At 33.9% G+C, this 26,014-nt stretch overlaps 2 protein-coding genes across 8 annotated transcripts; one reads left to right on the plus strand and one right to left on the minus strand.

The window, feature by feature from the left end:
- Positions 1-921: 921 nt before the first annotated feature.
- On the minus strand, positions 922-8,489 carry LOC105321582 (armadillo repeat-containing protein 5). Of its 2 annotated transcripts, none has more exons than XM_011419924.4 (6): positions 8,148-8,489; positions 6,982-7,015; positions 6,629-6,815; positions 5,991-6,131; positions 2,684-4,576; positions 922-1,896 (listed from the first exon to the last, which is right to left on the minus strand). In XM_011419924.4, exons 1-6 carry the CDS (start codon positions 8,415-8,417, stop codon positions 1,116-1,118), a joined length of 3,306 nt encoding a protein of 1,101 aa, XP_011418226.3. In that variant the 5' UTR covers positions 8,418-8,489; the 3' UTR covers positions 922-1,115. The 2 variants fall into 2 exon arrangements, with proteins under 2 accessions (XP_011418226.3, XP_065936246.1); XM_066080174.1 differs by having other exon boundaries at positions 5,949-6,131.
- A 5,514-nt stretch (positions 8,490-14,003) lies between these two features.
- On the plus strand, positions 14,004-22,282 carry LOC105321580 (ras-like protein family member 10B). Of its 6 annotated transcripts, XR_010712352.1 has the most exons (4): positions 14,004-14,554; positions 14,639-14,689; positions 19,477-20,488; positions 21,825-22,282. XR_010712352.1 is itself a non-coding variant. In XM_011419918.4 (2 exons), the coding sequence occupies exon 2, from the start codon at positions 19,504-19,506 to the stop codon at positions 20,134-20,136; it is 633 nt and encodes a 210-aa protein (XP_011418220.1). In that variant the 5' UTR covers positions 14,007-14,554; positions 19,477-19,503; the 3' UTR covers positions 20,137-21,692. The 6 variants fall into 6 exon arrangements, 1 of the variants encoding a protein (XP_011418220.1); XR_002198845.3 differs by lacking the exon at positions 14,639-14,689 and having other exon boundaries at positions 14,007-14,554; positions 21,825-22,227; XR_004603864.2 differs by lacking the exons at positions 14,004-14,554; positions 14,639-14,689 and adding an exon at positions 14,858-14,963 and having other exon boundaries at positions 21,825-22,281.
- Positions 22,283-26,014: the final 3,732 nt, after the last annotated feature.

Here is a 26,014-nt window from a genome sequence, read left to right on the forward strand (position 1 = left end):
TGTGATTCGCCGCGACACTCCAAGATTATTTTTCCATAAGGAGCTGGCTGTAAAATAAAATCGATTGCTGTGCAAACACGTACAACCCTGAATATCTCCAGGATGTAACGTCAACGTAATCGGTTAACTATTACCGCATTGAATAATTCTGTTTTGTCAAATTATGCACAGAAACCTGAAGTTATATATTTTTCTCATAATAAAATTAATATATACCCTCTACCTGATAATATTAGGTAGAAGGTGTATTATTTTGTTATGAGAAAAATATATAACTTCAGGTTTCTGTGATATTATGCTAGTATCCTGTCAGAAGTTATAATACTTCAATCAGTGGTAATCTTTGTTTACTAGAAATCATTAATAAAACGCGATGGGACACTTCCATATTGTGGCGGTACTTCCTACCGAAATAGACAAGTAAAATCAAGTATAACTTTACCTATTTTTCTTCCATGAAAATTTACAAGTACCTAACAGCGTACAATGGGTTAGGGCGTTAACCAAGAATCTGTAAGCCATTGCTCAATACTGATGGAACTTTTATAATTTTCCCATTTCCGAAAAATTTTAAAACTTTTTTTTTGCCAAATATTGTAAAATATGAAAATTCTTTAACGATGAATTCATTTTATTACAAAGTCATGCGCGGATCTAGATGAAGGGGTCGGGGGGGGGGGGGGGGTCCGGATTTAATTTCTTAAATTTACGTAGTAAAATTACCAAAATATGCTCCGGTACACCCATCCCCCCAAACTTAACTTCGATATAACACCCCACCTTGAAAAAAATTCATGACTTGTCGCTAGGTTGGTGTTGATATTTTACGAATAATGCGGGATAACTCTGGTATTAGTTTTGAACGCGTATATAAAGCGTAGACCATATAAATTACAAATATTAAAGATATTGTCATGTGAATTGAAAAATTTATTTAATTTTGTTCCATTTCATAAACAATATATGTACATGTAATTTAAGATCATGACAGTACAAGCAAATAACAGATAAAGAATATTCAAATTCATTAACAATTACATTCCTGAACTGTTGTTAAATTTCATTCTGAAATAGATATTGTATTATATGTATCAAGACGCTGAGACAGAAGTAAATCAATAGGTTCTTTCTAGTAAAAGATCAAATAATACATTCATGAAATTCTCAGCATCTGGTCCAGTCAAAAAGTTCTGAAATCCACTCACTTTTCGAGCAACACTAGGTGACGAAAACATTAATTTAACACATCTAACAATGAGTTCTGGAAAATCATACGTCAAAGCAAAGTGGAAAACATGGCAGGCATTTTCTGGAGAGAGCACATCAATCAGCCTACAAAGCAAGAACTCCACCACACTGCTGAGCATGTATCTGTGACTTAAAACAGCTGCATCAAGCAGGTTACACAGGGCTTCATCAGATTTATCTCCCTTGGAGACCGATCCTAAAACATCACAAGACTGATCACAACCATGTAGATAATGAAGAATGAATCTCACAGCAAAAGGTGTGGTATTGGACAGGTAGATCTCTTGTGTCTTAGATTCTGAATAGTGACCCTCTAACATGGCCTTGAATAAGTCCGAACTTTCCACCAACACCTCCTGATTTCCCATGATAATTGTGTCTTGAACACGAAAAGAAATATTTTTGCATTCAATGTTGTCAAATTTGCAATCTGCATCTGAGGTAGATATGTTTTCGACCGGCTGTAGATCAGGTCTGTCACTACTCTTTTCTGGTTCTTCATCAGATGTGAACACAATGTGTCCCACGAAACAGAGAGCTTCAATGAAAGCTTTCCTGGAATGTCTGTTATCATCACTGGTCAAGTGCTCCATAATGGTTTCCATAAAGTTCTGCTTTATGAAGTAGTGTTTGGTCATCCCTGTATTCCTAAAAGATAGAACAAAAGCATATACTGGTATAAAATAGTACAACTTATTTCTTTTTATTCTTTTATTTTATGTGTAGCTTTCCTACAAATAGTAAGCATGCTATTAATTAAATCAGCACATGGTATATTAAAGTACCTTTGGTATATAATCTAAATATTGGACAAAATGAAAAGATTTTCAACTATGTAGCCTAGCAGTAAACCAAAATATATAATTATCTTTAGGTCAAGATCTAGTAAATGATTCCAGAGTGTCTTTTGGTGCTGAACCATTATGACATCATAATTGATTTTAATAATTCTTTTCCCATACTTTAAAGCTTTAAAGGAATAAGATACAAAATGTATCAATTTCTTGACATTCTAATTTAAATCACTGGAAAAGTAATTCCATTACCTATATTCATTTTGACATCATTTTAAAGAGGGGACAAAAAAGCTTGTTTAATTCTGTTTTTGGAGAAACTAGGCATTCTAGATATATTTCATTATAGTAAAAAATAGACAAAACTCCGAAATTTGTTACTTATTTCCTTCATATTTCATTGACTGAATGACATTTCAAAACATGATTTTTCATTGTGTTTAGCAAACATTTAAGCCCCGGTACACCTTATCAAACAAAGCTATTGTTAATATGAAGCATCATTAAAAGAATTTATATCTTAAATTTCATAAACCTGTAGGCACCTTTCATTTACTAGATCTTGACCTTAAGAGAATCTTTCCTTGAATGTGCTAGTTTCAGTGGCAAATACAATCTAAAAACAGAGATACTTTACTTACCAAAGGGCGAAGAGAAGTGAGAAGATAGTTATATTCTTTACATCAGGGTCCATCTTGTGAAAGCAGTGTGCCACCTCTCCACGTCCGTAGGGACTGTCCACTTGCGTGGAGACGTCCTGGAGCAGAATAAGTCCCGCTCGGAAAGGAAAAGACAGGTCCTCATAGTCCTCAGAACAAGTCTTCTCCTTTGGACGTGTACTGGTATTGACCATCTTTGCATCATGATTTTTCTGAGGTTCGGGGGTTTTATCCGTAGCTGGACAATCATTTAACCATGAATCCTCAATGTCTAGAAAGGAGAACTGTGAAGAAGTGGAGTCCAAACTGTTTGATCGACCCCTCGGGTCACGCCTGTCTATGTTTTTAAGGCTTTCATGCTTTGACCTAAGAAATGACTTCAGAATTTTTACCCCATAAGATATTGCTACATTCTTCAATAGTTTGTGGTATATCAATAAGGGCATGTGAATATCTAGCAGGCTTTTCAAACACAGGGGATTTAAGATGATTCGGCAGAGAGTCCTTGCCATTCTTTTCTCTGGTTTGTCCACCAATGCCAAATAGTCCAGGCAACAACAGATTGTGTCTGATGTCATCAAATGTTTACTGGGATCATACATCTGGGAAATTCTTGACAAAATGATTAAAATGTGCTGCTCTGTAATGCAGGCTCCATGTCTTTTCTTTTTTGCTGAAGCAGCAGTGGTCTGAACAGGCTCTTCCAAAGCAATTAATTTCCTCTTCTTGTTAGAAGTTTCCATCATTTCTTCATCTTCATCTGACATCTCTACAGCGGCCCTCTTGTGTTTGAAAAGGTTGATTCTAGGGACTTTTGCACTCAATTTTGATTTGTTTTCTGCTATCTTCACTTCTTTCTTGATTTTTGGTGTTGATACTGTTGTACCTGTTTTGTCTTCATCCTCTGACTCAGAGTAAACCTCTGCTTCAATGGTAGAGTTTCCACATTCACCTTTTCCTGGAGAGTAGCCCTCTAGGCTGCTGGCATCTGTTTTGTAAGACATGCTGAACACAACAGGGTAGCTGGGATCACTGTTCACTGCAGAGGAAGCCATTTCACCAGGACTTGATGGGGGACTGAAGTCTGATGCGGAAGAGAGACTTGGTGAGTTAAACGAGACTGTACTCATTGGACTCATAGAGGTAACCGAGGAAGCCCTGGTGTCTCCGTTCTTAAACATCTCCTTACACTTAGCCCCTGATCTATATTCTTCCATATTCCAATCTGATTTTGGTTCGTAGGTTGGACTGTCAATGCTGAACACATTTTTATTTGCATTTGAGTCTTGTTTACTTTCATCAGATTCCTGTTTATGAAGTAAATGTGGGTAAAATCTTTCAAAAATGCCAGGTGAAAAGGCAGATGGAGAAGAATCATTTTTCTCTGTACCAAAATAATCCAGCAAATTCACTGTCGTAGATTTAAACCCTGCTACTCTTTTGAGGTGATGCATAAGAATAGGAACCAAGTTATGTTCAAGGAGAACATCAAGGCCAGCTTCATCAAATACAAAACACTGTAGGGCACTTATAACTCGGTCATGTATTTTATGGTACTCTTCATTATTGAGTGTATCACAGAGAATTTTCAAGCCCCCAAAATTTCTTACTTTGACTCTGTTTACAGATTCTTTACAACACAAGCACACAATATTTAGGATAGCCAGTTGTTTGGGTATATCCGTCACCTCACTAAACATTTCTATGTATGTTTGTAATCCACCGGTGGAACCAAACTCTGGCCTTATATTGGGTATTTGATTCAGTTTGCACAAGAGAGAGAAGCTGGAGTTATCTTCCTTGTCACTAAGCTTTGCTACAATAACCTTAAAAGCTCCAGATCGTATCAATTGGGTGGCAAATTCACAGGTTGGTCTAAAAGAAATACATCAATCAATCAAGAAAAATTCAACAAGTTATAAAGATCAAAAGATCCAAAAGTTATATCAATTGCTTTAGTGTTTTGTTTTAATGATATTCTTGCTTTAATTGTAAAATCATAATATTTTTCTGATATGAATTTTTATACTATACTACTTAACTACCGGTAGTACAAATACCATATATCTAGTAGTGTATCAGCCCTGATACATATGTTTTGGACTAGGTGACACAGCAACCAGAAGCTAGTGCTGTATCACCCTCGGGGCTGATATTTCTCTGTCTCAGCCCATCGTCAAGGGGGCGTATTGCCCTCAAATTGAAAATTGGTTATTCCCAAATATCTCTGCTTTGATTAAAACTACCGTGGTAGTTTGTGAAATAACGATAGAATAACAAATAAATAATACAAAGCATCACTTTACACATCTGAATATTTTTAATTATTGCTGAAAATTGAAAAAAAAAAATAAAGATCAAAAATAGCGCAAAGAGTGATACGTATCTATGTAAGGGGAGGTAACCTACACTACGGTTGTGTATATAGAACAATAGCACGCTTTATTTAATATCAATCAACATTTAAATTATGGAGGATAGAGAGAAGGATGGTACGAGACAAAATCGTAAAAAACCAACCAGAGTTTAGATTGTAAAAATTAATTGGTTAAAGTAATGGATGCGCTTATGAACATTCTCAACTTGCTAAAACTGAATGGATTTTTATGAATCGAATCTGACAGAAAAATTAAGAAATCCCAGTGAAAAAAATTGACTCATTATGAAGTTGCGTAGAATGAAAGTTTCTCTCTCGATAATTTTGAATTCTAGAAGATACTAGTGCTTCATCTCAGACAACAGACTCCTTCCTAGTTCTACTGTATTTCAAATGACGATGGTTTGTCAACAAAGTCCGACAACTATTACACTTCTTAACATATATAAAAAGAAATTTTTAAAACAAACGAGTTATTGCAAATCCGAAAAAAAATATACTGTAGCTTCTTCATGATAAATATTACTCATTTGGAATTTTCATTTAAATAAAAGTCTTTGATTTTAGATATATGATGAACACGACATCACACTGTTGTTTTGATCTCGTTCCTGGTATCAGCCCGAGTCAGAGTGGTTGGTATCGGCCCAAACCTGAAGGGGTCGGGTCGATACCATCTGACGGCTAATACCAGGGCCTAGATCAAAACAACAGTGTGATACTCTATATATATATTGCATGTTTTAAGAAGATTGTGAACAAAGAAATAGTGAACCAATTGTTAACTACATTACTGTACTGTGCAGTGATGAGTGTGATGTGAGGTTTACATACACGTGCAGTAATGTGTGTAGTATGAGGTTTACGCACCTGTGCAGTGATATGAGTATGGGCTGTGTGGGGTTTATGTACCTGTGGACGGCATAGTCCTCAATCACCTCATACACCTCCTTCCTGACTGCCGAGTCCTCAGATTCAATCAGTTTACCAACATGATACAAAGCATTGTGTGACAATACTCTGTCTTTCTGGTGTTGTGTTTTTCCTAGTAATCTGTAAAAGAACGTTCCTTGTAAAGCACGAACTGCTCAACTGTATATAATAATGGGCCATATACATGTACATATACAAATGTACCCATCATCTTAGTAAAAGTTATCAAGTGAATTCTAAACTTTCTTTTAACTTTGAGCTCAGGAAAGGAGAGGGGTGTATAAATTTTTTTTTAAAAATCCTATTTCTTTTTTTTTTTTAACTCTTCCTTCTTCCTGGATCCCGTTAATGGTCAAAGGTATAAACTGTTTCAACAAACAATAAGACATGGGACGACAAATTATCCGTTAAGCTTGCTACAGCTTACAGGCCAGATGTGGTTACTCTGAATTACAACTACTGGTATAAAAATCATTCTTACAATTTTTATTCCAATATATGGACATACAATAATGTACATTGTATACTGTATGATGAATAAAATGAAATTTATTGATGAATACACCAAATATTGCATACATATACAAATGATTTAATGAATGCTCATGTCCCGGTACCTGACTGCTCGACAATATGTGTGTTGGTGGTGACTGTTTTCAGTGGCTTCCATCCTAGAGACAAGTGTCTCCATAAAATCTGTCTTGTGAATATTTTCACATAGTCCAGGGTGTTTGGAAAGATTGGCTAAAGTTCTGCAGCTTCTGTTCTGAATGCCTTCATGGTCGCATTCACTAAAGTAGAGGACTATCAAAAGAAAAAAAGATATATTCATATTCACGTAGTATTAATCAATTAGGTTCATTCAAAATGAAAAAAATTACCAGTACTTGACTTCTACTTCATGAGTTTAGTTTTTAGTGTACCCGGTAATCTTAATTTTTAGATTAAAGTAATATGTAGTTTTTCATACCAAGAGATTCCAATCCATACAAATGCTTGTAAACCTGAAATAAAAAAATAAATTTATATCCAATTACAGATTTAACCAAAATTCATATTTATCGAGAAATCATGTAATATTAAGTACATGTAGTATACTAACAAAGGACCAATTTTATTATAATAATATCATTTGTTAAACTTATAGTTTATAAACAATACCAGCTCCTCCAAAGAAGAGAAACTGTATCAGATTTTGAAGTAGCTGCAGGTCTGTAGGTCAGTAGCTCTCGGTCTGAAAAAATTTGGATGGATCTGGAGCTACAATGCCACCCATTGAAAAAATTGTGCTCTAGTTTTGGACCGTTTATCCTTACGTATGAGTGTGATGTGAGGTTTACATACATGTGCATTGATGTGTGTAGTATGAGGTTTATATACACATGGACTTCATGAAGTTATATAAGTTAGGTTTCTGCACCTATGCAGTGATTTGTGTAGTGTGAGGTTTATGTATCTGCATGTGCAATGGTGTGTGTGGTGTGAAGATTATGTACCTGTAAAGGATGGCACTGTAGCTCCCTGGTCATCCATCCATATCTTTTATCAGACCGGGAGCTATATACCTGCTATATACCTGCAGCTAAACTCTGTTCTGAGTTTTTGCTTCCACTACTTTTCACTTGATATTTTGATAATCATAAATACCTTTGTGCTCAATCTACGTTCATCCACTAATATGAAAAATGTCCAGATTATCTGTTTTGAAACACCCCCTCTTCCGATTCTGGTTTCAATACATATCCCAAAATAAAAGGTCTACAGGGACTTTGCATTGCATCAGCCATAAATAAGCCCGGATGATAACGTTGAAAAATTGTGCGATGCATTTCGAGTGAGTTCGGAATTGAGAAAAGATGTAAATATTTCCCATTATAAAATCTTCGTAAGAAATTTGTTTTCGTTCCTCTGAACTTTTATGAGTGATAAATGATAATTTTTCAATGAAGATATCTGGGATATATATTACCTTTTATCGATTTCAGTTGTATTTCTTTCACAGGTATGTGTATTTTTATTAAAAATCATCAAAAAGTGATGGAAGCAATAACTTGGAACAGACTATAATTGTGAAGCAGATTGTCATCTTTTGTTCAGTAGTTAGTAATTAATTTAAGAAAATCAATAGATACATACTTCTTCCCGACATTCCTGCAGATTACATAGATCGCCAAAAATACTGAACAAGAGATTAACAGTTGTACGTCGACGATCCGTCAAATTCTTCACTTCAACCAACTCCAAAAGTTGAAAGAAGACTGGGACAATTCTGCATTGTATCATCAACAAATGGTTTTGTCTGTTGTTTGCACGTTTCTTTAAAACGATAAGAGAATTGTACGCCGTCTGTTCATCTTTAGACAAGCATGTTTTCATCAATTTTTCACATTCAACTTTCGTTGCCATCGTCTTGAGTCACAGCCTCTTCTCCCATTTTCGGTTTGACAGAATCGGTGCGTCGAATTACCCAAATGGACTGGGGAGTAAAATGACCCAAATGGACCCAAATGAACCCAAATGGAGCCAAAATGGAAACCCAAATGGAAACAAATGGAAACCAAAATGGAAACAAATGAAATTGAATGGCATTATTGAAGATTTTATTTAATGATTTCAATCATTATTTTAAATATACATGTAATGAGTTTTTTAATTGAAAATTTTCAAAGAAAAAAATTAAACAACAATATCTGCCCAAATGGAAAAAGAATTTGATAACATAGCCTCATCAATTAGTTTCATGATTTAAATACATGATTAAAATGTTTTTCTCGAATCTATTTATGGGATTGTTAGCCGTCATAAGTAGTATAACGTTGCCCAGCTCTTGCCACGTTGAGGCCATCCCAATAAGAGCCATAATTTTGAAATAAAAATATTTAAAGCCTAAAGAACAAATTGAAATAGTTTTGAAATAAAAATATCTAAAGCTAAAAGAACAAATTGAAAAATTAATCGTAAAAATGATAATTTCCGAGCAGAATAAGCAAAAAAAAAAAAAAAAAAAAACCACCATGATTTTTATGTTTAAAAATAAAATATGCATTTTCAAATAATTAATGGTTACTTAGAATTTCATTTGACCTTAAAGGAAATTTCAGCTGGAAAAAAAATCGATTTAGAAACAAAAAACATCATATCAAAGCATGCACTACATGATTGGTTTGAGCTACTATTTTATAAATGCACTATTATATAGAAGAAACAACCGAACGGCACTTTATTTACAACACCTAAATTATTTAACATGCATTACAGGAATTTGTCATCTAACTATAACTTATATACATTTATATTTAGAAGACAATTATGGTACTTCAAAGATAAATATTTGTAATATATTGTTATAATTAAAAAGGTATATTGAAATGATTATATATCAACAGAACAGTTATAAACAGTTATATATAAATTCATTTATCAATAAAAATTCATTAACAACACAAGAAAATTGTCGTTTTAGAATTCATATTTATTGATTCTTCGTCAAATAATTGAAATTATAAGTAAAATATTCAATTAGGCCTATGCCATTCAAGTTCCATTTGTTTCTATTTGGGTTTCGTTTTGGGTCCATTTGTTTCCATTTGGGTTTCCCTCCATTTGGGTTTCCCTTTGGGTCCATTTGGGTCATTTTACGTTCCATTTGGGTCCATTTGGGTAAATCGACGCACCTGACAGAATCAAGGCAAGTCGTACAAAAGCTTATTCGTATTAGATGAATTCAGAACGGCTTTGGGTCTTTTCAGCCAGCTGGAAAATAGGGTTCTGAGACGAAACCAAACTTTTTTTAGAGTAAAAGTCTGAGACACCATTATATCTAATGAAAATTGATTTTAAAAAATGCATATAAAACACACAATATTTTTTTACACACGAAAGAGGAAAGGATTTTTACGATGTTGTTTAACGTTACTAGTATTATTTTGTTTTGTATATCTAATATCTATATATTGTATTGCAAATCTACAGAGAAGCCCTTCGGGGTTCACATAATTTGCTCACGTGACCAACCATATTTATTTCCCGGTAAAATTTTTAACCTGCTGCATGTTTATTTCTTATATGATTTCTGTTGTATGTCCATTATTACTACATGTAAATTTTTCTATAACTATATGTCATATTTTTGACAATTCAATGTGTATTTATTATTTAGTTTGAGTGAATAAACTGAATTTGAACTTAAACACATCAATTTAATAGGAAGAAAACATTGTAACTTTCACTCTATGTAATTCTGAAATTCTTTCATTGTAGTATGAATCCCCCTATAAATAATATTTCCTTGTTTTAAAAAAATATTTTTTCTTGCGTTTTTTTTGGGGGGGGGGGGGGTGGCAATTCATGTAGGATATGAAGAAAGAACATTGCAGGAAAAAAACATAACCGGCGTTAGTGGTTATATATTTTTTTTCTTTTATGATTGCTACCTTTTTAATTAGTCCGCATGAATCATCACAGATAGCATTTTATTGTTTGTATTACATCTTTCTTGTAACAAAGTTATTGAATTAATCATAAATGGTAAGTGAGTAAGTAAATTATTGTTAATGTGCATCAGGACGTTAGATAAAATAAATAGCAAAGTCTCCATTTGAATTTGAGTCTAGCATCGTCAGGATTATTTCGTGCAGTCCGTAATTTTACTTACTTTGTTATGAAAGTTTCGACCAATTGATAAACTGCATGGTTAGAACTAGATCGTGTAGATTTCAACCCTGTCAGTTTCTATAGCGCTATATGAATTACAATCATTTTTCTTAAGAAATATAAGAGAAAATACACAGTCAATGTAAATAAAATTTAAAGTCCATTTGTGTGTAGGTGTTCCTGTACGTCACACGCAAAAACCCTTCCCCTGCCAAACCAAAGAAAAGTTCATGATAAACAAAGGATCCATATGACGTAAAGTTTTATTTCTGTAATGGTATGCCCCATGTCGGAAACAGTTGTTCTAAAGATCGTCCATTCGAATAATACGTTTTTGTTTGTGTATGATACTGTTATGTCTTTCAAAATTGCAAGCATAGGTAGCATACCTTGTTTTTTAAGTATACGGATTTTTTTCCGGATGCTTACTGTTGGGTATTGTGTTTTATCTCGGTGGAATTCACACACATTCTGTTTCTACGTGGATTTTGATAAATCTCCATTCTCTAGTTCCTTTGCACTTCTTGTCGCCCGTTTTCCTTCTGAATACCAACCCCTTTCATATTGAGTCCCATAGGTTCTTCCATATCATATCGTTGAAGATACGTGTATGTAAACATCACCATGATCTCTACCAACTTTCTGACAAATCCATCACAAATCTCACAATAATTGTTTTTTAAAGTTAATGCCATATTTTGATGCTTTAGTTAGATTTTAGATAAAATTAAGTCTTGTTTCTGTTAACTTCAGTTTTTTGGTTATACATGTTGTATATTTTGATTCCGTCGCATATTACATTGCTATATATTTCTTTGTTATACAGAGGCGTAGTCACAAACTTAAAAGTGGGGGGGCTCAAATCCAAGAAAGATGTAAAACGTGTAATATAAAGAAATTAAGATGTAAAACATGTAATATCAAGCCCCTGTCTAAGTTGAATGAGAGGACTTCAAATAGTGCATTTAAAGTTGATTGACATTCATCACAGGTATACCACAATCAGAATCTCCAATACTGCAGCTATCTTGTAGAAATTACTAATCTTGATGAGATTCGGAATGGCTATAAGAATATATTCTAAAGTACATATATGTAAACATAAAGAATACTTTTCAGATGCAAAACAAATTTATTAAACTTATACATGTAGGTTTGAAAATGAAGAGTCCTTAGATAATTCAATACTTAATTCTTGGAAACCAAACTGAAAGAGAATAGCGTGAATGAGTGGTCTTATACAACAGTTTCATCTATGATGTATTAATTCTATATCAATTTAATCATTTTGCTAATAACACAAAACAAAATAATCATAAAAACTTACTGATTGAAAGAGATGGTCAGACTGCAAGCATATAATCACTAATGAATCAGCAAATAATTAAAAAATCCAGAGGTTTGACAAATCTTACTTCACGGCCTATGTGTTAAACAAGAAATGAGATACAGCAAATAAATAATGACTTTTAGATGTCAGCACAAGGGGCAGCTTGTACCTCTCATGTAATTTTGTTAGATAACAGATGCTGAGTGAAACAGAAACGTCTAAACTTAGGTCAAATTTATGACCCGCACTCCCTATCCCAAACATGCGAACACAAGAGGTCTCGACAGATTTAATTACTATACATTACTATTACTTCAAGAGAAATGCTTACTCAGTTGTTGCTGAAAATAAAATAAATTTGCCATAAAATGAGAACTGTTATAATGGTTTAATATAATTTCAACATAGCTGTGATTTTGTTCGACATTAAGTGGGGGGGGCACAGACATACTCTTGCCCCCCCATATCTGAAAGTGGGGGGGCTAGTGCCCCCGCTGCCCCCCCTGTGACTACGCCTATGTTATAATATAATAACGTATACCGAGAATGATTGCCTCTATTTCTTACGGAAACTTCAGTTAAGAACTGAAATCTACACTATATTTTACATTCGTGAACTATAGTTAAGAGGTGTTTATGATATAGTTTCACAATCATGAAGCTATATTTATCAGATGAACTATGACATGCGATCGTAAATGGTTGTTTCAGTGTCAATTATAGTTATAAACACTTCTGAAACATAGATGTTCGCGTTAATTATAGTTTACAGATGTAAATATAGAGACTAACGTTAACTATAGTTTACAGATGTAAAATAGAGACTAACGTTAACTATAGTTTACAGATGTAAAATAGAGACTAACGTTAACTATAGTTTACAGATGTAAAATAAACTAATGTTGTTATCTATAGTTTTCTGTCCGTAAACTGTAGTTTACAACCGTTAAATCTAGTCTATTGACAGTCAAACTATGATTAGCTCATTTTTGTGAATTTGGCGAACCACACACACACACACACACACACACACACACACACACACACACATATATATATATATATATATATATATATATATATATATATATATATATATATATATATATATATATATATATATATATATATATATATATATAACTGCGGTGGTAAAGGTTATCAGAATTTGCACTCGCTGAAAACTATGAATTTGATATACATGAATTAATGGAGATTTAACAAATTTCGAAAAAGAATCATTCTATTGGTTAAGCTTTGTTAGAAAAAGAGACGACCATTGTTGGACATACTGCTTTCTCGCCGGAAAGGAAATACACGAAATCAATTAATGTTTTTGCAATTAGCCCCACATCTTTAGCTAAGACTGTTAGTATAACAAAACAGTTGTTGATTGGGATATGGACAATATATGTGATTCATTGGACCTAGCTTAAAACAGGAATGTCAACATTTCTTTGCTTCCAGCAAATCCTAATTTATATGGTGCCCTTATACCCAGGATCCAAGAATTTTAATGACACTTAGTAAGATCAATCTTTAAAAAAGACACAGTAGCTCTTAGCAATCTTTTAATTTTGCAGTATACGAAAAAAAGCGTTACTTTCTTATTCGATTGCACAAGCAGAAGCAAACCCCTTTATAAAAGAAATGTACAATATGTAATAAAATTTCAGTCTTATCTTTATATCGCTGGATGTACTTATTTTGACATTTAAAATGATTATCATACATGTAACTTTTCGTTTGGCGCAAATGTTTACCCTTATTTTCTACGTGCTAAAGTAAGAGAATTTTGCAATTATATAAAATCATAGCGTACCACATAATAATTCAGAGTTTTTGGGTTTATTGCAGACAGAAAACAATTTCGCTTCAAGGGTAAAATCACAGAAATTATTTCGTTATGTATCATTTTACTACGTTGTGAAAATCCTTCATACACAACAGCTGATGTCGGCTATGAAAATGACATAAATTAATCCGATGAACAACTTTATCTGCTCCGAAGCACATGTTGGCAGTGTCGCGAGATTTGCTAAGCTTTCAATGACCGAAAAAACGTTCTCGACTGCAATCGTTTTAAGTGATTAATACAATGAAATAAAACAAAGAAAGAGGTGATCATTGAGTGGTCTGCAATCACGCACAAGTCATCAGCAACAGTGGGCTATAAATCAGAGAAGCTGACATCAAATGATGTCTTAGACAGTCCTCCAAGACTGAGACCATGAGAATGGAGCGCGCCTTGTCGGATCGATAGACCCGCAGCAAACTGCACTCTTTTGGCGTGATGGTAGCCAGGGCTGCTAGAACTTTTCCATTTGATACAAGTCTCGATCTAAGTAATGCCACTTCCTTATTAACAGTTGTTATAATGGGATATTGCTTTATCAGGTTCAAGCGGGTGTTTCATTAAAGCCTTCCAGGTATTTCACGTGTTGCTGGTATCGAGCGAAATATAATAATTGCATACGCGCAGTCCATTGTCACGCGGGTTACTGAGGTGAACCTCTCTTCATTAATGATCTGTCACTGCAGGAACGGATGAAGAGAAAAGGTAAGTTGTGACATTTTCAAATTGTGGTGGTTTTTTAAGGTTTGTTTTTTGCGTCTGTTCTGATGGCTAGGTTTTGATCTACAGAAGTGCTGGACTTGATGAGTACTCTCAGCATCATGATGTGTCACGCAACAGGTTGTTATTTTTTGGTTCAATGTGTCAATAACAGCACAATAAGTTCAATGAACAATATCTGAGCTGTCAGAGGTTATTGTGGGAAATTATAACAAGTCACTCTCATAAATTGGTACACAACGCTTGTCAGTCGCAGTACAGTACAAATTGTTCGCTCTAGCTGTCAAATTGATAAAGTTAATCGCATAATATCAAAAAAAAACTTTGTATAGTACGGTTGATGCTAATGGATTTCTCTATCCAGAATTGGTACAACCAAAAGTATAAGATAAAGGTAAGGATATTGAGTCAAACTGAAGCTTAATTGGGTTCAGATCTTCAAACCAGATGATTGTCTGTTGTTGTTTCCTAAACTGGTCATTAATAACCATAACTGTATAAAAATATAAACAATCTAATCCTTTATCTCCAAGAAAGCTTGGTCTTTTTTATTGATTTGTCGTTTCTAGCATGAGTTCATCCAAGAGATGAGCATCTCTCGAAGTCATAAAATGACATAGAAAGGTCATCACCATATCTCGTGGTTCTGAATAAGAAGAAGGCATATTAGATTATAAACTATGATCTATTACGTGTTTGTCTACAAATCCTTGGGATAACAAGCCCTCTGAGAGAAGATCTGTTAACGTGCTGTATGGGATTTTGCGGGTTCTAGCTTTTACGACTATCATAAACCGAAACAGTCATAAACTCTGTTTATTGCATTCTATCGCGAGTTGGGAGTCAGTTGTGAATTTCCGAGCGCTTTTCAATATATCACTGGGAAATAACGTAATTCTTGATTGTTTTATTTACAGACAGGAAACAAGAAATTAGTTTAAGTACTTAAATTGAACTATTGATTTCAATTAGAGGGAAACGATTGGAACTTCTAACAGTCAATGTTTTTCGTCTAAGAACATTTAATAATAATTGAGAATTTTAAATGCAATCTGTTATGATTGATATTGCAATTAATGATTCGATACAATTTGATATACATGTATAATTAAAAATGTAGGCTTTTGTGGCAGTGTGTTTTCTTGGTTTTATATATCACAATTATGTCTGTACATGCAATATTTATTTTTCAAATCTTTAAATTAACGAAAGTATTGCAAGAACTTAGAAATCAACAAAATTGACAGATTAAAGAGTTTAAAAATGTCATTCAGGAATGATGTTATCAGTTTGAAAATTATTAGACGGATGTCAATTGAATAATAAACATTGAACCTTTTTCGAGACTAAATAAAAATAAATTCATAAACTTGGAAATACATGTATCTGCTTTGAGTTTTTGACATTCTTACACTGAAATATCAAACCATTTACGAGTAGTTTTCTTGCTTTTAACGATATCCAAATTATATGATCAATAGACATACATCAACATCACTGTTGTTACAAAATGGGGAATGTTGGAACATTTTGTTTCCTCTGAAGTGTAATTTGGAATACTTTGATCTGTTTTCCTGACCAAATCGTAGAACAAAGCCCGCATGGGCAAACAGAACTAAACATACTAGCCTTGTTTGTTTATAGTTGCCTCGTCTGGATATGGATTTGACATGAAATCATGAATTAAAAATCGCTCTTACCAAATTTCTAATCAATATGTTTTTTATCATCGAAACGACTTCATTGCTATATTGTCCTGTAGTTAGATGGATGGCATTGTCGAAAACTCAAGCCCGATCTCTAATATACATTATGACTGCAGACCAACTCATTGAACTTTTCTCGTTCTCATGAATAATTTAAACCGAAGTCTTATTGGTTTCCTTACACTCTTGTGAAGGAGTCAAACCAGTTGCCTTAATGCTAATATTCTATCAACTGAATTTTTATGATCGTTTTCAAACGTCTAAAAACCAAAGAGTTTTCCTAAAGAAGGATTGATAATTATAAATATATGATTTTAAAAATGGAGAAAAATTAAATGAATTGACCCACGGTTAGTTATACGCAAGACTGGCCAGTGGTTTCCGACAATGGCTGGGTCGAGAATTGCTATGAGCTCGTGTATTAGATATAATGTACAAATATACATGAACTAATGTACAGATCAAAACATGGTGGTTGTTTTTTGTTGATTGTGATATCATTTTGTAGATCATTGAATCGATGGCGCTTAATTGTTCACAGTGCCAGTTAACTGATTAAAATGAAACGAAAGTGAGAAAGAAGATTCGTGGTTTTCTATACCGCGCTATAATGCACAAATTCAAATGAATGAAGTTAAGTTTTTATAAAAAATGTTATTTTTATCCAAATCCACTATCTCTAAAATGGATTTAAATTGGGTGTGGGGGTTATTGAAAAAGGACACAAGGAAATGACATATTTTTACAGATTATGTTGTACATGTATATTTTTGTGAGTTCATTGATTATATTTTGCCGTGATATCAGAGAGAACGACACGAATTTTACAAAGTACATGTAGTATAAAGTGTTTTATGAGCATGTGTTTGTGTCCGCTTCGCTCAAATGAAAACTGAAACACAACACGCCTTAATCAAAAATAGGCCATTATCGACTTATCCTTCGAATTTCATTCGTAAGAGTACCTTCTAGGGGATTTGCTAAAGTGCCTGAGCAGACAATTCAAAAAACAGAAAAGCAGAGGAGAGTTTGAGTGAGAAGTGGCGATATCGCTGAATGCTGCTCACTAATGTCCAAGTGTCACGCAGAGGCACGCCAAATATTACGCCGTTCTCCTAATCGATCCTCTCACAGACAGAATGGGATTTACCATAAGTTTCAATCTTTATTATGTGTCCTTTTTGATCTTTGTTATAAATGAAATGCATGTATATTGTACAAAATCGGAAAAATGCCATCGCATTATCATTGCGCTGCCTTTGCAATGTTTGTCGACCGCACCTTTTTCATAATTTTTTATATTGAAAGAGGCCCGTATGACATATGGTAGTTTTGTCTAATATATATTATAAACCGTAATTAAAGTGGTTTTATACTTTCTGTAATTGCAATAAATCTTTGACGATATAACATATGAGTTAGTACGCAAGTATGATGGAGATTTTTTTCATATTTTACATCCAAAAAATTATCAATGAATGACACATGATTTGATCATTAGCTGATACAACGACTCAAAAATATTAATTGATTGAACTATTACAGCTATATATGCTTGAATTATTCAGACATCGAAATGCATCAAATTCAGGAAGCCGAGGATTCAACACCGAGAGACGTACATTATTTTCCTCTGTACTCCCCAGATCAATAAAATATGTCACCGCATTAGTCAGTTTTTTTTTTAAAAATGAAGCATAAATGACTTTGAATTTCTAATGTGGAAAAAAGTATACTGGACCTTTTTTGAAACAAAATAAAGCTGTACAGTGTAACACTTTTCTCTTTACTATATGCATTTGCTATTATTATACTTTCATGTTAAAACCTGAAATCTGATTGGTTTAGACGCAGTTACCCTCCCAAGCAGGAACTATTCATATAATGGCATTCGTTCTATCAAAAACAACATTCAAACGCGGCTAATTAAAACAAAAACGCACTTACATATTTTAACAAAATATTGTCTTTGGAGGAACTTATATAGTACATGTATTTAAATAAACCACGATCGAGTCTCTTTTTCTTCCCTCCCCATCCATGTTCCACTATTGGCACAGTTTGTTACCTATTTTACAGGGAAAATCTATGTACCGAGGGCCGACAAAATGTGCAGCGAGTGCAAATACATATACCTGGTGTTGTCATCGGCGACTTCATCAAAATAAACCGTCACGCGAGTACCAAGTGAATAATCAAATTGATAACTTATTAAGACAACTTCTTAATGCGTTTCGGAACTGATGCCACAATTCGCTTTTAAAGATGGTAAAATCTATCAATATTCCATTAGAAAAAGTTAAAAGAACCAGAAACAAACATAAAACCGAATGCAAGGTTTAAAGTTATTCTGCAGAATTTCAAATCGATTAATTTCGGGCGGGGGCGTGAACGTGCAGGAAACAGGGTATGGTAATAGGTAAAAAATGCTACAATTGCAAATACATCATCTTCAGGGAGCAAAAAAACCTATTTCTTAGGGAAATTTGATTTATCGATTTTTTCCACTCGAGTTTTCCTAATTCACAAAACGATTTGGCGCACAAAGACAAGGAATTTGAATAAAAAGCAGTTACAGAGGAGTCCATTTGTGATGGAAGGTGGTTCTGAAATAGTAAAAGCTCTTGGATTGCGATCGTTTTATGAAACGATTATTAGAGATTGGTCCCATCCCTATTGAACCTTTTCCGTGCACGCTATTCAAGCAAGGCTCTTCATTAGAGTTTGTTACCGATTTAATTACATTGAGTTCACGTCCAAGACGTCAACCCGATCTAATGGTTGCGAAGTATTGGGGATTCTATGGAATATAGGCTCTAGGTTTGTAACAGTGAATGATTCTGCCAGTAGAAGTGTCAGACAACGCTCGTCAATCGCGAAGTGACGTTTTCTCAGATGTGAATTTCTTCCAATATTTTGTCTGTAAAAGGAGCTTATTTGAGTCCTGCAATTTACATTCTGGTAAAGTGATTTATGGTAGAAAAAAATGTGCATGTAAGATTTCAATGTGAAGAGAAAGAAAATAAAACCCGAATAAGAAAGAAAGTTTCAATTTACATTCCAAAGGTTGCCGATTTTTTTACGATGGAAAATGTAAATTGTAACTATTTGTTGACCCTTAATGAATAGTATTACTAGTATTACCTAGTATTTCATGTACATTACCTAGCATAACATGTCATCAATGCTCTCTTTTCTCAGGTGAAGAGGATGGTCAGACACTGACCAATGATGACCTCAAGTCAAATTGATCCAGACAATCAAAAAATAAAGCTGGCCATCTTAGGAGCTCCAGGGGTGGGAAAGACATCTATCGCTAAACAGTTTGTCCACAACTATTTCACAGAAGACTACGAGCCCACGGACCAGAGAGAGCTGTACTATCCCTCCATCATCATCAACGACCACCTGTATGACCTCAAAATCATCGACTGTCCCTACATTCCCTACTTCCCGGTGAACTCTCTCTATGAATGGACGGATTTCCGCGGCTATGGACTCAGAAACGCGACCGCGTACATTCTCGTGTATGATATCACATCGGAAGACAGCTTCCAGTACATTAAAACCTTGCGTGAACAAATTCTGGAGAGCAGGAACATGCACGATGTTCCAATATTTGTTGTGGGAAACAAACATGACTTGGCGGACGAGAGGGGCTTGTCCCGGCGAGAGGTGGCCAATGTGGTCAAGAAACAGTGGAAGTGTGGGTACGTGGAATGTTCGGCCAAATTCAATTGGCATATTATTCTGTTGTTCAAGGAACTAATGAAGACGATAGATTATATTGATCATGGACATAAACCCACTTCCGTCCGGGTACAAGCCGCACTCAGAAGAAACCGGTGCGTTATTCTGTAGAAACAACGATCTCTCGTGCTTTGTTGTTGCCAAAATAACACGTTCAAATGCTGCGAAAGCTAAAATAACATTCGTCAATTGGGAAATAAATTTCCGCAGAAGCAGGGTCTGGTCTTTGAAGCTTAGACAATGAGAAAACGTCAGAAGACATAGGCGGTCGCACTGAAGTAAACATTTGAATGCAGTGCTTATTCCAATTAAATTGTACCGTTTGTAAAAAAAAAAGTGTTTTGTTCTTAGGTTATTTTCTAGGAAGGATGATCTTTTGAGAGAAAACAGAGATAAGACGGTGATTGGCATGGGCTTCTTTCTGACGGAAGCAAACCTGAAACGTTAAATGAGAAACTCAATGGTAAATATTTATAATCTTCATCAGCTATATGTGTAAAGCCCCTTTGGTATATACATCTTCCATTTGATAACGAGTGTACGTCGGGTTTTACAATATTCCTATGTATATATGTAATGCTATAACGGATAATTCCCCCTATAACAAGATAAATGAATGATTTATATCATAAATGGAAAAAAAAAAAAATCAACCAGGAAGACTTATATTTTCATGTACGCATAATTTTGTTTAGAGTGTATGGATTTCTCCGATTAGAACTGCAATCATCTTTTTCAAACGTGTTAAGGTTAAAAGTTAACAATTGATTGCATATCATGCAACTGGGTCTCAACATAATTTCGAATGATAGAATACAACTGGAATTTTATTTCCATCAGGACCTTTCAATGACATTTGCTTTGCTTAATCCTTGTATTGATTGCCGTATAGCGAGGTGTTTAATGAAATTCCTATAGCTTAATATAGTTTCTCATTTATTTAAAAGAGGTCGTTTTCAGAAAACCAATTCACGACACCGGTATTATTATAAGATAAAATATGAGCGAAAATATCCACATTTAATTATGAAAAAGAATAAGAGATATGCATACTCTGACGAGCACAAGTTTCATCATTCTTAAAAATGAAATGAGACTAGTATGTGTTAATATTCGATTGCATTCTCCATATAAAGACATTACAAGAAATTAAAGAATGTCTAACTATTGTTATTTATGAAGCAATAGATGGAAATATTGCAACTTTATCAAAATGAGACAACCTGTTTTACTATTTAGATGGAAAACGCGAAGAGTAACTTTAGACCAGGAATTTTTCGGTGATTGATCTTGAATATATGCTTAAATCTGATACATGTATTTTAACAGAACTGTGTCCGATGTTTTCTTGAAGAAACACAACTTGAACAAACAATTTTATATTCATTAACATGGCATCTTTATCACATAGATGTTATAGATGCTACAGTGTACGAATTAGTTTAAAATTAATTACTGTGGTTTCATCAATGTTCGTTGGATACCAATTTTCGTGGATTTCGTTTATAAGTTTAACCATGAATTTAAATGTTCATTGAAGTGCATTTTCTACTACCAGTTTGTATTGATAGGGTCATTGGCCACGAATTTACGTATCCTTGAAACTGTGATTTTCACTTTATCCACGAAAATTGATACCCTTGAATATTAATGAAACCACAGTATTTTTCGGGAGGGGTGGAAATTGCAATCACAATCATAATAGATTTTTCAAGTTTCCTATATAAATAATGAATGTACATGTATTTAAAGAAAATCGAAAAAACGAACAAGAATTTCTTTTCTTCTATTTTCGTCAGATCAAGGTCGATATTCCATAATTAGCACCGCGAGGAGACTCTGGGTTGTTATATCGATGGAATGGTTTTGATTGGGTCGAACTTCTGACACAAAGCTCGCCAATATCACCAAATCTCACCGAGGGCTGGCAAAGGGGTTAAAAAAATCTAGTATATTGATTTGGAACGGATCATTCCAGGAAATAATTCTCTTATACGTCTACTCTGTTTTACGATAAATGGGGCTGGTTTTTAGAGAGATAGGAGAGTTCATCTGTTCTTCCTCCGAACTGTGCTCACCCAGTGTGAGGAAAATCTTAGTCCCAGAACGTCGATTTAATATAGCATTGAGTACACAGAAATCTACAGACTTCAATCCATTCGTAACAGTCTTTATACGATTCTCCAAAGCGCGGTGCATATTTAGTAAAAACGATCTATAGCCATAAAATAGAAGAAGCGTTACAACAGGATGATGGAATAAATCAGCATTGTCAGCATTGAAATCAATCCCCTTTCACAGGAGTACTAAAAGTCTCTCCAGATAATGGAACCTAGCCACTGAAATTGATTTGCGACAAATGATCCCAGCTTGAACACTTCTCTGAATTTTAAGGATGTTTAAAGATTAATTAAATTTTTTGACTTAAAACAATATTTTTTTCATATTCGATTTATCCTATTTTAAGACACTGAAATAATAAATCACAGCTAATTGTGTCTCTCGTGAAATTCGCGCAGTAAAGCTCAACTTGAATTCACGCGAAGTTTACATTTTAAAATCAATTGAATTCAACATAACATTCATGTGAAATTCACATGTATTTTACGTGAAACGTGATAGTCAATTGTCTATGTAGTAAAAAAATTGTCTACTACGATGCCAACCACCAATTATGTCAACTATTTCACTGAAGCATTGCAAATTCAATCGATGGAAGAAGAAAAAAAATGAATGAATGCCCCTACAGCCTACAGCTAGAAACCATTTTATTCCTTAATATCTTCAGATGATCTTTTTGTGAAGTAATTAGAAACCTAAGTCAAGCCAGATTATACTTAAACTTGCTTAATATGGTCTTACATGGGGATAAACAACATTGACAGAGGATATAGCCCGAGGCAATCCGATGTACCAGAAAGCCGATCTGCAAAGTAATTACTGAGCCGATCTTTAATGCCCTCCATTTTCCGTTAATGTATACAAATGACATGTTTCCCGCTAGGATTATCCGTCATTTGCATTTAATTTTCCGGACAAAGAAGCCACATTACTGGCAACTACTGAGCAATATACGATATTAATGAATGTATACATGTTTAATGACGTATTGTCGGCTAAAACGCATGATCTCTAATTTCCGGAAATGGGAGTCGAAATCAGTCATTTTTCAAAGACCTGTTCGAAATTAAAGATAATTTATTGTTTTGTTTAGGATTAAGCCAACGAAATCATATTCAGAGATTTCTAAGAATTCAAACTAGGGAAGCCAAACCAGATAATCAGATCGACTGTTCTGTAGAACCATGCCGTTTACTATAAGTATTTCTATGAAGTACAAAATGGTTGAATCAGACAACTGTCTGCATAACCAGCACTGCAACAGTCTTAGTTCTTGTGAGTAAAGACGGGTGCATGTGCGCCTGTTTTATTTCAAATATAATTTTACGGATTGTACAAATAGCCCTAGCTTAAGCGCTCAAATCGTGAAAACGCCGGAAACGCCAAATATCTACGAAAGCCTAGCAGTATCATTTATGTAACTGCAAAATAAATGGCGTAATAACGTACAACGCGAAAAAAAGGCGTTATAGCATTTTATAACGCTTTGCCAAAAGGCGTTATAACGCGAAAGGCGAATTTTCGCTTATAGAGGCGTAACGGTTATAATTTTTTTTTTTTCAAAAATCATTTTAAGGCTATAAATGCATAATACCACCTTCCCAAAAGACATGATAACACCTTAAGGTAACGTAATAACGTTTGATGTAAGATTTTAAAAGATTAGTGCGAATGTTTCTTGACTTGTTGCAATACTGCTGTTGTCAGAGGCAAAATCCCATCATGAGCCCTGGACCGGTGTTGTATAGCAGTTTTTCCCCCATAGTAGCTTCTCCCCCCGGAAAACCTACTATATAGTAGCCTTTCCCCCTGGGGGGAAAAGCTACTATATAGTAACCTTTCCCCCATAGTAGGGTTTCTCCCTCATGTTTTTGGTTCAGAATTTATAAAAAATATTGATGGAAATCCAGTAAGGATTAAAATTAATGTTTCTACACTCCAAGGTTGCAAACATGTACAACTGCATTCATCTATAAAGGCTAAGTTTCGTTTTGCCGATTTATTATTTTTATAGACTATGCTGAAAATTGAACATGTGTGTAATGGAATTACACATAAAACTTAATTTAGGTAATTAATTGAAAAAAATACTTGGTTTTACAAGTTATACACTTATATGTATAATTCTGTGTTCTGAATTTTTTGATAAATCTATCAGACTGTCTGTCTGTTTTTGACAATTTCATCCAGGCTAAATCTCTGTTTTAAAGAGATTTTGTTTCCAATGTTTCAGAGCCCAATTTTTAAAATCCTATTATAATGATTATAGTGCATATTCTTAAGGGTCCAATGTCTCATAAACTAGAGATGACCATATCACCATATTTTCATAGTGGCAGTGGTTTACCACTTGTAGATAACTCTGATAATTTCAGCCCTCAGGGTGGGGGCCATTGATGTTTCAGGGCCCGATGTTTAAAACCCCATTATAATGATTGAATAGTGTTCTATAAGTGGTGACCCGAATCTCATATTCTAGAGATGACCATTTAATCATATTTTCACAGTGATAGTGTAATACCACTAGTAGATGACACTGAAAATTTTAGCCCCCATGCAGGGTAGGGGCCTTTGTTGTTTTCGAGCCCGATGTTTGAAATCCAATTATACAGAAAATGTATTTTTTAGGGCCCCATATCTCAAAAACTAAAGATGACCACATGAACATATTTTTACGGTCATTTAAAAGTAAAAACATCATTTAAAAATACACAATCGCTCATATATTTCCTTATCAAAATGATTGAAAATTAAGATTCTGCTTTTCTTTTTTAAGAACTATATATAATATGATTTAAATTTGGCCCCCATAATTCGCAATTTTTTAAAGTGTTTCGGGTACAGTAAAATGTTGTTATTTTTTAGAAGAGTTGATTTAAAATATATTTGTTACCTATTCATTTGATTGATTTGCACTCACTTGCAGTATATGACGTCAGAAGTAACGCTATTTCTACAATTCAATCAAAATCCGTCAAAAATTGACATTTTTCTTATCCGTTTACGTATGGGAAATATAGAGCGCATGCTTGAACAAAGATATTTTTTGTTACTTATTAGTCTTGGCTATATATATCTCTGATTAAAAAATTTTGTTTGTTCAAGCATGCGCTCTATGTTTTCTGAAAGAAAAACTGCTTGAAAACAAGCTGTTTTATGCTACATGTAAAATTGCAAAAATGGCGGGAAAAGGTTGTCTTTACGATGTCATATTTCTTAAATGTGAGCACTTGAATCAAAATGAACATTATGTATAAACATCACATATATATCTGTACAAAGAAAAAAAAGAATTGAAGTAAAACGACGATGTGCATTTTAGGGGGCCATCTAAGGCGCCCATATCATATATATATATATACATGTAGTCAAAAGTTTACGAACAATTTTTTTTAAAAAGGTACGCAGGTAAATTCATTATTCTTCAAAACATTTAATCAATTCATAAGATGACTAATGATATAATAAATAACTAGATAAATAAATCAATAAACATTTATTCATAAAAGGAACAACCGAAAATCAAAAATAAATAACCAACCTAAGCGTATACATGTATACGACTTTTTTAACTTGTTACTTGATTAGAAGACCAAGCTTATATTTAAAAAAAAAATATGTCAGCTCATCACAATAGATGTGTCGGTTTTTTGGGGGTTTCGTTTTTTTTTTAATTACCCTTGTTTCATTGTTCGAAGAAATAATATGTACACAAGTAAATCTTTATTGCAAAAATATGAAACAAATAGTAATATACGATTTTTTGGTAAGTGAATCGTGTATCTTGATTTATATGGTATCGTTTTCAAAATTGTATATTTATAAATCACGTTGCAAACTTAAAAGTAGAAAATTAGCAAATACTGAG

Source organism: Magallana gigas, chromosome 3 (genome assembly GCF_963853765.1).
Source record: "Magallana gigas chromosome 3, xbMagGiga1.1, whole genome shotgun sequence".
In the NCBI taxonomy this organism is placed as follows: Eukaryota; Metazoa; Mollusca; class Bivalvia; order Ostreida; family Ostreidae; genus Magallana; species Magallana gigas.

Bases quoted from the DNA above. Each gene is read 5' to 3' on its own strand.
- LOC105321582 (XM_066080174.1), bottom strand. From the start codon at position 8,417: ATGGCAACGAAAGTTGAATGTGAAAAATTGATGAAAACATGCTTGTCT. The intron at 6,816-6,981 runs GTATGAAAAACT...TTCTTTTGATAG, and splicing joins GTATGGATTGGAATCTCTTG to TCCTCTACTTTAGTGAATGC. The intron at 6,132-6,628 runs GTACCGGGACAT...GTTCTTTTACAG, and splicing joins ACATATTGTCGAGCAGTCAG to ATTACTAGGAAAAACACAAC.
- LOC105321580 (XM_011419918.4), top strand. From the start codon at position 19,504: ATGATGACCTCAAGTCAAATTGATCCAGACAATCAAAAAATAAAGCTG.